Source organism: Pongo pygmaeus, chromosome X (genome assembly GCF_028885625.2).
Source record: "Pongo pygmaeus isolate AG05252 chromosome X, NHGRI_mPonPyg2-v2.0_pri, whole genome shotgun sequence".
Classification (NCBI taxonomy): Eukaryota; Metazoa; Chordata; class Mammalia; order Primates; family Hominidae; genus Pongo; species Pongo pygmaeus.
The window spans coordinates 140,827,033-140,840,938 of record NC_072396.2 but is presented as its reverse complement, the minus strand read 5'-3'; the positions used below and the strand labels follow the sequence as shown (position 1 = coordinate 140,840,938).

The following is a 13,906-nucleotide window of genomic DNA, read 5'->3' as shown; positions in this document are numbered from 1 at the left end:
ATATCAACTGATCCAAAAACGGCATTTGACAAAAACTCATATCCCTTCATGATACAATCTCTGGGCAAGTTAAGAATAGAGGGGATTTTTAGCAACATGGTAAGGGGCATCATCAAGAAACCTACAGCTAACACCAACTGTAATGGTGAAAGATTGAATGTTTTCCAGCTAAGATCAGGAACAAGGCAAGGATGTCCACTCTCACCAGTGTGATTCAACCTGGTACTGGAAGTTAGAGGCACTCCAACAAGGCAAAAAAAATTTTTTTAAGGCATTGCAGATTATGCAGTAGTCCAGACAGAAAACCTCAAGCAATCTTCAAGAAAAAAATCTACCAGAATTTATAAATGAGTTCAGAATACAAAATCAACACACAAAAAGCAATCACATTTCTATGTCCTAAAAATGAACACGCAGAAACTGAAATCAAAAGCACAAAGCTATTTATAATTGCTCCAATGAAAATGAAATACTTAGGTATACACTTAACAAAGCATGTGTATGTATCACAAAATGCTAATGAAACAAATCAAAGAAAACTTTAAAAAATGGAGAAGCAAACTGTGTTCACGGATTGGAAGATTCAACGTAGTAAAGATGTCAGCTCTCTTCAAATTGATATACAGATATAATCCAATTCCTATCAATATTCCATCAAGGTTATATGCAAACAGACAAGCTTAGTCTAAAATTTTTACGGAAATGCACAAGTCCTGGAATAACTAAACCAATTTTTGAAAAGAAGAATAAGGTTAGAGGAATCACTCTACCCAATATTAAGGCTTTATGTAAAGTTACAGCAATCAAAATAGTGTGGTATTGGCAGAGGGATAGATACGTAGATGATTGGAACAGATGGAAAACTCAGAAATAGACACATAAAAATTTGCTCAACTGATTTTTGACAAAGGTACAAAATCAACTCAATAAAGCAAGGATAACCTTTTCAACAAATAATACTGAAGCAACTGGACATCGATAGACCAAAAAAGAAAGAAAGAAAGAAAAGAAAGAAAGAAAGAAAGAAAGAAAGAAAGAGAAAGAAAGAAAGAAAGAAAATGAACCTCAACCTACACCTCACACATCTTATGCAAAAATTGACTCAAAATGGACCACAGACTTAAATATAAAGTACAAAGCTATGGAATATTTAGAAAAAATATAGGAGAAAATCTTTGGGATCTAGGGCTAAGCAAAGAGTTCTTAAACTTGAGCACCGAAAGCATGACTCATCAAAAAAGTTAATTAATAAACTAGACTTTAACAAAATTAAAAGCTTTTGTTCTGTGAAAGCCCATATAAAAAGAATTTTTAGGCCGAGTGTGGTGGCTCATGCTGTAATCCTAGCACTTTGGGAGGCCGAGGCAGGTGGATTATTTGAGGTCAAGAGTTCGAGACCAGCCTGGCCAGCATGGTGAGCCCTCATCTCTACTAAAAATACAAAAATTAGCCGGGCGTGGTGGCATGTGCCTGTAGTCCCAGCTACTCAGGAGGCTGAGGCACATGAATCACTTGAATCCAGGAGGTGGAGGTTGCAGTGAGCTGAGATCGTGCCAGCGCACTCCAGCCTGGGCGACAGAGCAAGACTCTGTCTCAAATAAATAAATAAATAAATAGATAAATAAATAAATACAAAAAGAATTTCTAAAAATCTACAGACTAGAAGGAAATATTTGCAAAAGATATACCCAACAAAAAATTAGAATATATTAGGGCTGGGTGCGGTGGCTCACGCCTGTAATCCCAGCACTTTGTGAGGCCGAGGCGGGTGGATCAGAAGGTCAGGAGATCGAGACCATACTGGCTAACAGGGTGAAACCCCGTCTCTACTAAAAAAAAATACAAAAAATTAGCCGGGCGTGTTGGCGGGCACCTGTAGTTCCAGCTACTTGGGAGGCTGAGGCAGGAGAATGGTGTGAACCCAGGAGGCGGAGCTTGCAGTGAGCCGAGATCGCGCCACTGCACTCCAGCCTGGGCGACAGAGCCGGACTCCGTCTCAAAAAAAAAAAAAAAAAAATTAGAATATATTTTTTAACTTTCAAAACTCAACAGTAAAATGAACAAACAACCCAGTTTTTAAAAAAGGGCAAAACACATGAACAGACATTTCACTGATGAAGACATGAAGATGGCACATAAGCACAGGAAAAGATGTTCAACATCATGAAGCATCAGGGTAATGCAAATTGAAAGCACAATAAAATATCACTACAAATTTACAAGAATGACTAAAATGAAAAATAGTGGCAACACCAAATGCTGGCAAGGATGCTGAGAAACTACATCCCTTATACATTGCTGGTGGAATATAAAGTGATAGAGCTACTTTGTAAAACTGCAAAACAGTTTTGTAAAATAGTCTGACAGTTTGTAAACAGTCTGACAGTTTCTTATAAAGCTAAATGTGCAAACAGTTTGGAGGTTCCTCAAAAAACTAAAAATAGAGCTACCATATGATCCAGCAATCCCATTGCTGGGTATATACCCAAAAGAGAGGGAATAAGTATTTCAAAGAGATATCTGCACTCACATATTTATTGCAGCACTGTTCACAATAGCTAAGATTTGGAAGCAACCTAAGTGTCCATCAACAGATGAACAGATAAAGAATATGTGGTACATATACACAACGGAGTACTATTCAGCCACAAAAAAATGAGATCCAGTCATTTGCAACAACATGGATGGAATGGGGAGTCATTATGTTAAGTGAAATAAGCCAAGCACAGAAAAACAAACATCACATGTTCTCATTTGTTTGTGGGCTACAAAAATTAAAACAATTGAACTCATGGATATAGAGAGTAGAAGGATGGTTACCAGAGGCTGGGAAGGGTAGAGGGGGACTTGGGGGAGGGGAAGGAGGGGATTAATGTGAACAAAAAAAAGTTAGAAAGAATAAGACCTACTATTAAGACCTACTATTAGATTGCACAACAGGGTGACTATAGTCAATAATAACTTAATTGTTCATTTAAAAATAACTAAACGAGTATAATTGGATTGTTTATAATATACAGGATAAATACTTGAGGGGATGGGTACCATGATATGATTATTTCACATTCCATGCCTGTATCAAAACATCTCATATACTACACAAATATGTACACCTAATATGTACCCACAGAAATTTAATTATTTTTAAAATTAAGAAAAAAACTAAACATGCAACTACCATACAGCCAAACCATGGCATTTTTCCCAGAGAAATAAAAACTTATGTTCACAAAAAATCCTGTACACAGATGTCCATAGCAGGGATTTTTTTTATAACAGCAAAAAATTGGAATCAGCCCAAGTGTCTTTCAACAGGTGAATAATTGAATAAACTGTAACATATCCATACAATGGAATACTACTCAGCAATGGAGATGAGTAAACTATTGACACACTCAACAACCCGGACGGCTCTTCAGAGAATTATGCTGAGTTTTTAAAAAAAAAGGTAATCCTAAAAGTTTACATAATGTGTGATTCCATTTATATAATATTGTTGAAATGACATAATTTTAGAAATGGGGAACAGATTAGTGTTGTCAGGGGTTAGGTATGAAGCAGGGTAGGGGGAAAGGGTGGGAAGGAAGTAGGTGTGGTTATAAAAGGTCAGCATGAGGGATCCTACTAGTATTAGAACTGCTCAGCATCAGTATGCTGGTAGATACACAAGTTTACCCAGTTGATAAAATTGTATAGAACTTAATACACAGACATAAATGAATATAATAAAAGCTAGAGAAATCTGAATAAGATTGGTGGGTTGTATCAATGTCAATGTTCTGTTTGTTATGCTATAGCTTTGCAAAATGTCACCATTAGAGGAAACTAGACAAAGTGTACAAGAATTTCCAACTGCATGTGAATCTACAATTATCTCTCAATAAAAAATTCAGTTAATAAAAAGTAAATGCCCAGCCTAGGCAACATAGCAAGACCCTGTCTCTACCAAAAAGTAAAATAAAATAAAATAATAAAAAATAAATTAAAATTAGCCAGGTACGGCGGTACACATCTGTAGTCCTAGCTACTGGGCGGGGGGGGGGGGGGTGGCTGAAGCAGGGGGATGGTTTGAGCCCAGGAGGTCAAGGCTGCAGTGAGCTCTGATTGCACCACTGCACTACATCCTGGGTGACAGAGTGAGACCTTATCTCAAAAAAAAAAAAAAATCAAATGCAAAAGCCGGTACTGTGCTTGAGCAATGACTGAATATCCATCTATTCACACTGGACAGAAGCCTTGAGATCAGGCCTCCATCCTTGGAGGGCTCACAAACATGATTTGCCATATTCACTTTGTTCCTGTTTGTGAAGAAGTGATCACTTGCACAAATAATTTGCATAAGCCTTGCTGTCTCTGTATTTTAAAGTGGAGATAATCCATGCTAATTCACAGGGGTCTGTGGGCTTAATTGCCATTTGCTCTTTCACTCTACACAAAATTGTATTATTGTAATCATTGGGAGCTGGAGAACAGAGGTATAGAGTAGCTGAATATTTATGAGGCATTTTGTTGCAGATGTACCTGCCAACAGAATGTTAAGTAGAACATTTTCTAAGGCACCAAATTCTGGTTGTGATTTGGGTATATCACCTCATATTAAATCTATGTGTCGTTCTAGCCCACATATCACATCTGGTTTTTCTTTCAGTCAGGACCTCTATAAATATAATTCAGCATGTTGATTAGATTTGTGAGAGATAATGGTGACCAGAAACTGCCACAGACAGATCTGCCTGTGGGGTAGAAAAATATGAAATGAGTATCTTTAAGGTGAAAAGGAAACTTTTTTTTTTCAAAGTGGTGTCTGCATTCAGTTTCCAGGCAAAAGCATGAAAAACGAATGCTGCAATAGACAGACAGGCTAGAGCTTCTATCTCTGAGTCTATAGAGAATGTCATCCTGTGAAGGAGAATACAAATAAGAAGGCTTTGAGTGAACTACAAACAGCTCATGCTTACCTTTCGTGATGAGGAAGGAGGGTAGCACAGAGAATTGATGTATGAGGGCAAGACCAAATTGCCTTTTAGCTAGTAGAGCCCATCACCATGAACTTTTCCTATCAGAGCTGATAATTGGATAGAGGAATTAATAGTGAGCCAAACAAAGTCCTTTATAAAGGACATAGACCATATAATCCATCTCTGCATATTTTAAGAATAGTCAATTCATAAACTAATTCAAAGAAGCTGGAGCATTAGACCAATTAACAAACCTCAGCAAATCAATGACCCCGCAGATATAGGGATGCTATGCTTTGATACAGTGTAGATTTCCCAGGATGAACTCAGTTCAGGTTATTTCATTCTTTTCAATAGAAGGGATTTCTTAAATGCAGATCTAAAAGGAATTTAATCTGCATGTCTTTGGAAGACTCTTTTTCTTCATACATTCACAGGTCAAAAAAATGCCTCCAAAAATATTATTAAATTTTTAAAAGATGCAGAAAAGGATGCATATAATGATGAACCCAACTGTGAAAAAGAAAAAAATATATATTTACATGGAAATTCAAGTTTTACATTTTTTCCTCAAGGATATATAAGAAATTATTAACAATCATTGCTTTTGAGGAGAGACATATAGAGTAAAAGACTGAAGTGAAAGGAGACTTCAGATTTATACTTTTATGTATTTTTAAATCTTTTACCGTATATATCTAGTAATTTTACTTTTAGAGGTCAATTAATTTTTAGTGAATAGTTACATTAATAAAATAACTAGTAAAAATGATAAATCTGTTTAAATTGTAACAGCTTATAGGCTTTTACTGAGAAATTCTACCCTTAGGAACGCGTCTTACAAAATTGCAAACCTAAATGTACCAAGATGTGTGTATAAGGAAATTTACTGTAGCATTATTTGTAATTGCAAAAAATTGAAAGCAACTTAAATGGCCATCAATGATGGGCTAGTTAAATAAATTATGTTACATGTAAATTATGTTGCATGGAATATATGTAGCCCTAAAAACAGATCTAAATATACCTATGTGTCTGTCCATGATAGTATTAAGTTAAAATAAATCAAGTTGCAGAATAACATGTATGTATATATTATTATTATTATTATTATTATTATTATCATTTTATTTCCCACTCTGTCCTTTTTATTTTATTTTATTTTATTTTATTTTATTTTATTTTATTATACTTTAAGTTCCAGGGTACATGTGCACAACTTGCAGGTCTGTTACACATGCATACATGTGCCATGTTGGTGTGCTACACCCATCAACTCGTCATCTAACACTAGGTATATCTCCCAATGCCATCTCTTTTTAAAAACTGTACACACTCATGCACATACATGCACACACGTATTACAAACCCATGGAAAAAATTTTTTAACAGACACCTCTGTGAAGAGGATAGTGAAGGGTAGGTTTTACTTGATATTTCATATGCTTTTGTATTGTTTAAATATATTTTATTCACAAACACATGTATTACATTTGTAATTTTTAAAAATAAGTAAAAGGTGCTTAAAACTACTTGAAAACTAAATTTCTAATGACTAGAAATTTCAGTTATTATTTATCACCATGTTGTTTAATATTCCAAGACATTTCCAACTATAGTGAATACTTGTTTATTAAACCCAGGTAGGGTTCATGTTTTTCAGGCAATGTTCCCCAAAAGCCTTGTTCTCATGAATATATAAATATATATATATATATAATTTATGTGTAAATAGATTTATTGAGATTTGTAACCTAGCAATGTACTCATTAAAATTTATTTTTTAAAGGTCATAATCCTGCTATGGACCATAAATATCAATTTATTAGGCAAAAGCTGAAGCTAGACATGTTGCAATCACTCATATTTATTCACATATTGCCCCCTTTGTCCCAGATATCATACAGCCAAAATCGAAACAGGTGAAATTCTATGGTATTTTACAGATCCTTCAGTGGTGAGGCAGGCAATGACTGCAGCTAGTAGCCTAATTTCCCCAGGTGAATTATCAAACCAGCCATCACCTCCAAAGGAAGCTTCCAAGACATAGTAATATAGCATAACATTTTGGGGGCCACAGACTCACTTGAGATAGTCCTGTATGGTGGGAGGTGAAAAGAACACGTGCTTTGCAACCAGACCAATCTGTTCAAATCCCAGCTACACTACTTATTTGATTGGTGACATTAGGCAATTTACTCAACCTCTCTGAGCCCCTATTTCCTTTTCTATAAAATGCCTGGCACACGGTAAGAACTTAGTAAAAGGCACCGATTACCATAATATGTTAGCTTGTGATGGAAACTATAGACTGCACCCTCTGAAAAAAAATCTGCCCTGTATTTTTAGGGTGTTGTAATTTCAGGGGCTTTGTCAACTCCTTCAAGGCCATTCTGGCCCCTAGATTAGGAACTCTTGGGTCCAAGGTTTGGAAAGAACACTTGAAGAGATCTGAATAGTAGAGAGAACATTTACTACCTTTTTTGTTTGTTTGAGGTGATAATTTCCTTGTTTGTTATGTTAGATTGTGCATTATGCCCACCATGATTCAATCAGACCCAGAGGATGGTCGTCCATTAAAAAGTGTATGAAAGAGGCCGGGTGCAGTGGCTCACGCCTGTAATCCCAACACTCTGGGAGGGCGAGGCAGGCAGACCACTTGAGGTTAGGAGTTCGAGACCAGCCTGGCCAATATGGTGAAACCCTGTCTCTACTAAAAATACAAAAATTAGCCAGACGTGGTGGCACGCGCCTGTAGTCCCAGCTACTCGGGAGGCTGAGGTAGGAGAATTGCTTGAACTCAGGAAGCAGAAGTTGCAGTGAGATGAGATGGCACCATTGCACTCCAGCCTGGGTGTCGCAGTGAGACTCCATCTCAAAAAAAAAAAAAAAAAAAAGTGTACAAAAGAGCAAAATAAAAGAGGGTTGTCTAGTACTTTAACACAGCATTTAGATTTAGCTATCTACCCACAAAGTGGTAGGAAAACTCATGGCCATTCGCTGGCCAGATGTGGTTTTAAAAGACCACTGCTGAGCACATGGATATAAGGCCATACTTCCGGTTCCTTAGATCAAAGATAAAGTTACTTTAAACTGCTTTGGGTGAGCTGTTCAGGCTTAATCTACTAGTCTCTATCTCAGTTTTGTAATCAGAGCCAGCTAGGAATATTCTCTTTTGTTTTTAAGGCCCCAGAAAAGAGAAAAACCAAATATCTTTGGGTAGTAGCACAAAGGAATAGCTTTCCTGTTCCTTTGCATTGGTCTAATCTCAGAGAAACAGAAATCCCCTGGAATGTGCCTCTGCCGTTAACTCAAACAGCATCCAGACTGTTGGTGAAAACATATCCCCTTAGTCTGAGAGAGCCCTTTTAGGCATGGATCTAGCCCCTATTCCTTTCCTAACAGCTTCCTCCTGGAAAGAAAAAACCCATAAGAACAGTCAATAATACTCCTTCAAGAATAAGTGAATATTTCGGGAAATGCAAAAAAAAATCTTGTCTTGATGCTATTATCACTGACTACCTGTGCTAAAGACTGCTGCTGCTGATAGTGGAGAGGACTGGATTTGAGAGCAGAGTGGTATTATGCAGAGAAAAGCAATCTCATCTTTCCTTCCCCAAACTCGAGAGGACACAAATACAAGTGTAATTCCAAGAAGCCAGTTTCCTTACAAGAACTCCATTCCAAAGAGTTCTCCAATATCATAATTGCTCTCAGAAGAAAAAACGAATTGGTTTATAAATATCATTCCCCACTAAAAGGAATAGGGACGCCTTAGTAAAATGACTGCTCCTTGGGCTGACCAGAAAACATACAAGAAGAGCCTGGAACATCTTGTTGTGCCAGAGAGTAAGAAAATGCTCAAAGAATGATGGGGAACATGTCAAAAGGACACAAGAGCCAGATTGAAAAACTCTCACTGACCAACCCTGGGCCAATTTGAACATCAAAATAAATGATAGTAACAGATTGTAACCCATTGAATAAAATGAGAATCCATGAGTTCATGTTCAAATAAATAAACACATAAATAAGGTTGGGTGTGGTGGCTTACACCTGTTATCCCAACACTTTGGGAGGATGAGGCAGGAAACCCACTTGAGCCTACCCAGAAGTTAGAGGTTACAGTGAGCTATGATCATGCCACTTCACTCTAGCCTTGGCTAGAGTGAGACCCTGTGTCTTAAATAAATAAACACATAAATATGGAGGAAGAAAAAGCTCTTTCTTACAATAGAATGCCAACTAATAAATGTAAAAAAATGGAATTTTAAACATCATTATTTTGCAAACATCATAGTGATTAGTGAATCAGGCAAGAATCATGAATAGGTGTAAAACCTATTGGGTGAAAGTATGGTAAGAAGGGGATAGTTACATAACCTCCAAATATCTCCCCAGAAATTACTCAACAATTACAAAGGAAAAAATAATAACTTTATGGTGCAGAAATCTGACAGACATCACCAAAATCAAGTGATCAAAGTTATTATGAATAATGAGACAAATTGTCACCGTGTGTCTACTGATGTGATGCACTAAGAATATAACATCATTTCTGTGGTATTCTTACCAAAAATTCATAGCCTGAATCTAATTATGAGGAAATATTAGACAAACATAAATTGAGAGACAAAATAACTGGACTGTATGCTAAAAATGTCTAGGTCATGAAAGACAAAGAAAGGCTGAGAATGTATTCCAAATTAGTCTAAAGAGACATGACAACTAAATGTAATGTGTGAGCCTGAGCTGGATCCTGGGCCAAGCAAAAAATAGTTATAAAGGAAATTACTAGGATAATTGGCTAAATATGAATGTGAAATGTGAATTAGATGTTAGTATTGTATCAACATCAACTTTTCTGATTTTGATCATTATAGCGTGGTTAAGTAAGAGAATTCCTTATTCTTAGGAAATACACACTGAGTTATTTAGGGGTAACAAAGAATTATGCCTGCAACTTACTCTCAAATGACTTAGAAACAAATAAGTGGTGTGTTTGTGTGTGTGTGTGTGTGTTCTTCTATCCTATTCTTCCAATCTTTCTATAAGTTTGAAATCATATCAAAATAAAGATAAAAGAAAACAGTATGTGCTCCTCACTAAAAAGTGATGACAAAACTAGCAACCTGGGGCCACTGCGAGCAGAGGAGTACTGTGTCAACACTACCCTTGCTAAGGAAAAAAGTTGATAAGTTACTCACAGCAGCGCAGTGTCCTGTCAACAGTTGGGATGATCTTGTTGACAAGCCAAACGTCTTCTTCCCAACTAACGACATTTCCATCTAAACACTTCATAAACTCTTCGTTTTCAAGGATGTGGTCCCAGAGTTGAAAGTAGTACAAGCTGCCAGGAAAGCTATGCATCCTGCTTTTAAACTCGCTGCTCCCATTCTTGAGAAAGTGCCCTAGGAACAGAGTCCCATGAGGTGTCAGGTTGTGTGGTTGATCCGTTACTTCCAGTATCCTTTCTTTATTCAAGAAGAGTTCTAATTTGCCCTTCACACCATCCCAAATCAAGCATATTGTATGCCATTGAAATGAAGCCAGGTGGTGACGGATAGAAAAGGTCTTTCCCAATTTGTATAGTATTAGCTGCTGATGGTCTCCTGCAAGTCCAAGGTCTATGTCTTCTCTTCCCAGGAGGGCATTATTAGTAATATAGGAGAAGGCCATCCAATACCTTGAGTTGTCATCCATGAATACCAGATCAATGCATGCTGTGAATCGGCTGAGTTCAGGAATGGTATCTATCAGGCTTACATATGTGTCACCTCTTCCAAAAAAATCCAGCTTTTTTCCTTTTAGTGAAAGTGTATCTGTCCAAATTTGGGGGAGGGGAAAGAGAAAACAAATGAAATTTCTGTTAAAAATTGTTTTATTGTATTTGGCAATATAGTCAAATCTGGATTATACAATATAATTATGAGTCAATACTGGTGCAAATAAACAAAAATAGTAGATGTAAAAAATCATCTCTATTTGACATTAGCATGTGATTTTTGTTTTGGCAGAAGAGTTTCTTCCTAATTATATTTTGCCTGGACTAATATGAAAAGTTAGATTAGTGTTCCCAGAGCACATACCAGCTGGACAGCTTGGAGAGGCAGTTAGAAGTGTATGGTTAGTGAAAGGGTAGGGAAGAGGCCAAGGAAACGGCAGCTTGGAATTCAAATTTGCTACACATAATCCTCACTCATATAATCAAAAGAGAACTATTTCTGCCCACCTAACTGCCTTATTATATTCATGGTGCAACAGCAATTTGTTTCTCCAATGCCTTTTCCTGAGCCAAATGATCTGATTTATTCTGTCTCTGGGGACTGCTTCTCACTGAAAGGCACTGACAGAGGCCTGAAGAATGACCAGCTGGACGATACTGAAACTCTGGGACTTGTTTGTACTCGGGAATGGAAGACATGGCACTGCCCTGAGTGCATCCTGATGGCCTCCTTCTGTCTCCTCACCAAGGGCGCTGCAGTGGTTTCAAGATGGCCATAGACCCCAGTTACCATTGGCTCTGGAGTCAGACAGCCTGGGTTGAAATCCATCCCCTGACACTCATCAGCTGTGGAATTTTGAGCAAGTAACTTATCCTCCTGATACCTCAATGTTTGCTTCAGTAAAATGGAGATTTGGGGCCACAGCGTTGTATGCCCGTTCAACTTTAAAGGCCACCATTCACATTATAGTCTATGTCAGATAATAGCCTCTCCCTGATGACTTTACAAGATTATTTGAAGATTAAGTGAGATGATGTATGCAAAACCTTGTCAAACATTGCTGAAGGACATATCCATTGGGTGCGGTCTTTTGGTAAGTAGTTCGGCAGTATCTTTGAAACTTTACATTGGATATGCCCTTTGTCTCACAAGAAGCTACAGATGAGTGATGATACTATCACCACTACAAATCTTACACCCCCAGTCTGCTAGGTAAATATCTGAGGATTATCTAATTATCAACCTAATTCCAGTGCCAGTACAGCCTAAGCCAGAAGATAAAGAGCTCTGTGGCAGAATTGGAATTGTAACCACTCCCTGAATTAGAGTTGTAACGTTGGGACCACCACTCTAAAACAGTGACAGCCATAACAGAACACTACAGAGGCTAGCAGGAAGTAAATACTTCCCTGCTTCTGGGAGATGCCGCCAAATGAAAGCTTCCAGATATTTTCTGACCATATAGTATTCTCTCCCTCCGTTCCTCTAGTGGACATTCTCCAAAAGCAAACAATAACATACATATGCCTGCCCCCACCCCACACTCATATACATTCCACCTGCATCACACACTCCCATGTGCAGGAACTCATACTATCCACCCGCCAGGGAGTTATTTCTGAACTATCCATTGATGAATGAGCAAATGCTTATTTGTGTCCCTGGCTTCTGTGATTATATTACTTTATCATCTTTCGTGTGGCTAATAAATCAAGAGTTAATCCCACAAGACAATAAGTGATATGAAACCCAAGTCTCAATTATTGTTGGTTAACTGCCTTTCTGTTCAGCCCTCTGAAATGACGTCAAATACATTTAAGAACTGGTTTTACGGTGAGCATAAATCTCCAGGGCTTAGTTGCACCTTAAAAGAGAATATATCATAATCTCATATGGTCTACAAGGGCCTCTCCTCTCTGCAGTATACTAATTTAGTTTTTGATTTTTTATTTTAAGAGGGAGGTCTCACTCTCTTGCCCAGGCTGGAGTGCAGTGGCATGAACATGGTTCACTGCAGCCTTGACCTCCCAGGCTAAAGCAATCCTCCCACCTCAGCCTTCCAATTAGCTGGAACCACAGGTGCCTGCAACCATGCCTGGCAAATTTTTGAATTCTTTTTAGAGATGATATCTTACTATGTTGCCTAGGCTGGTCTGATCTCAGACTCCTGGGCTCAAGCAATCCTCCCACCTCGGTCTCCCAAAGTGCTGGGATTACAAGTGTGAGACATCATGCCCAGCCTGCAGTATACTAATTTAAAACCAGTTGCCAAAAGATGGGAAAAAGCAATTTACAAAAGCAGAAATATAAGGGCCAATACTATAAAAAGATGCCACCTTACTATTTTTAAGCACAAATTAAAACAATAAGGAGATGCCATTTTTGCCTACTTGGTTGACAGAATTTTAGAAGACAGAATATCCAGCGTTGGCAAGCCTGTGGGGAAATGAGCCACTCTTACACGCTGCTAGTGGGAGTGCCAATTAAGTATTATTTTTCTGAAGGGCAATTTGCCATTATCTATGGCAATCTTAATTGTATATAATTGTGTGTATCCTTTGACCCAGCAATTTCATTTCTATCAATTCATTTTAGACAAATATACAGATAGACAAAGATGAGAGTACAATGATATTTATTGCCGCATTGTTTATAATCAAGAACAATTGACGAACCTGTATGTCTATCAATAAGTGACTATTTAGGAAAATTGCTACCTCTATACAATAGAATAATGAAACAAACAAGATAGGCCTCTATAGTCATGGAGAGTTTTTCAAGGCTTACTATTATGTGAAATGGGAGTTACATTAAGTGCAGGTGCAGTATTATCCTATTAAAAAGTAAAAGAAAAATATGCAGGTAGTATGCCCATAGAAAAAAGTCTGGAAGAGCACATATTAAACAGTTAAGAATGGTTATCTTTATGTGTGAGATTAAGGAAATTTTTTACTTCCTATGTTACTTATTTCAGCATATTTGCATGTTTTAAACAATCATGTATTACACCTATAATCAGAAAAATAAAGATGGATGGGTAGATGGATAAATGGATGAATGGATGGAGAGATGTATGGATGAATGGATAGGTAGACAGATAGATAATAGATAGATAGATAGATAGATAGATAGATGATAGATAGATAGATAGACAGACAGATAGATAGATAGATAGAATCACTGTGGCCTTACTTAAGATTCTGCAGATATAGGTAAATTCTG

At 37.4% G+C, this 13,906-nt stretch overlaps 1 protein-coding gene across 1 annotated transcript in view; it reads right to left on the bottom strand.

Moving 5' to 3' along the window:
* ADGRG4 (adhesion G protein-coupled receptor G4) overlaps positions 1-13,906 on the bottom strand; it is a 121,368-nt gene that overhangs the window by 88,711 nt on the left and 18,751 nt on the right. Inside the window, exon 5 of the mRNA XM_054472067.1 lies at positions 10,166-10,780. Coding sequence (XP_054328042.1) covers positions 10,166-10,780 — 615 coding nt within the window. The remainder of the gene's footprint in view (positions 1-10,165; positions 10,781-13,906) is intronic.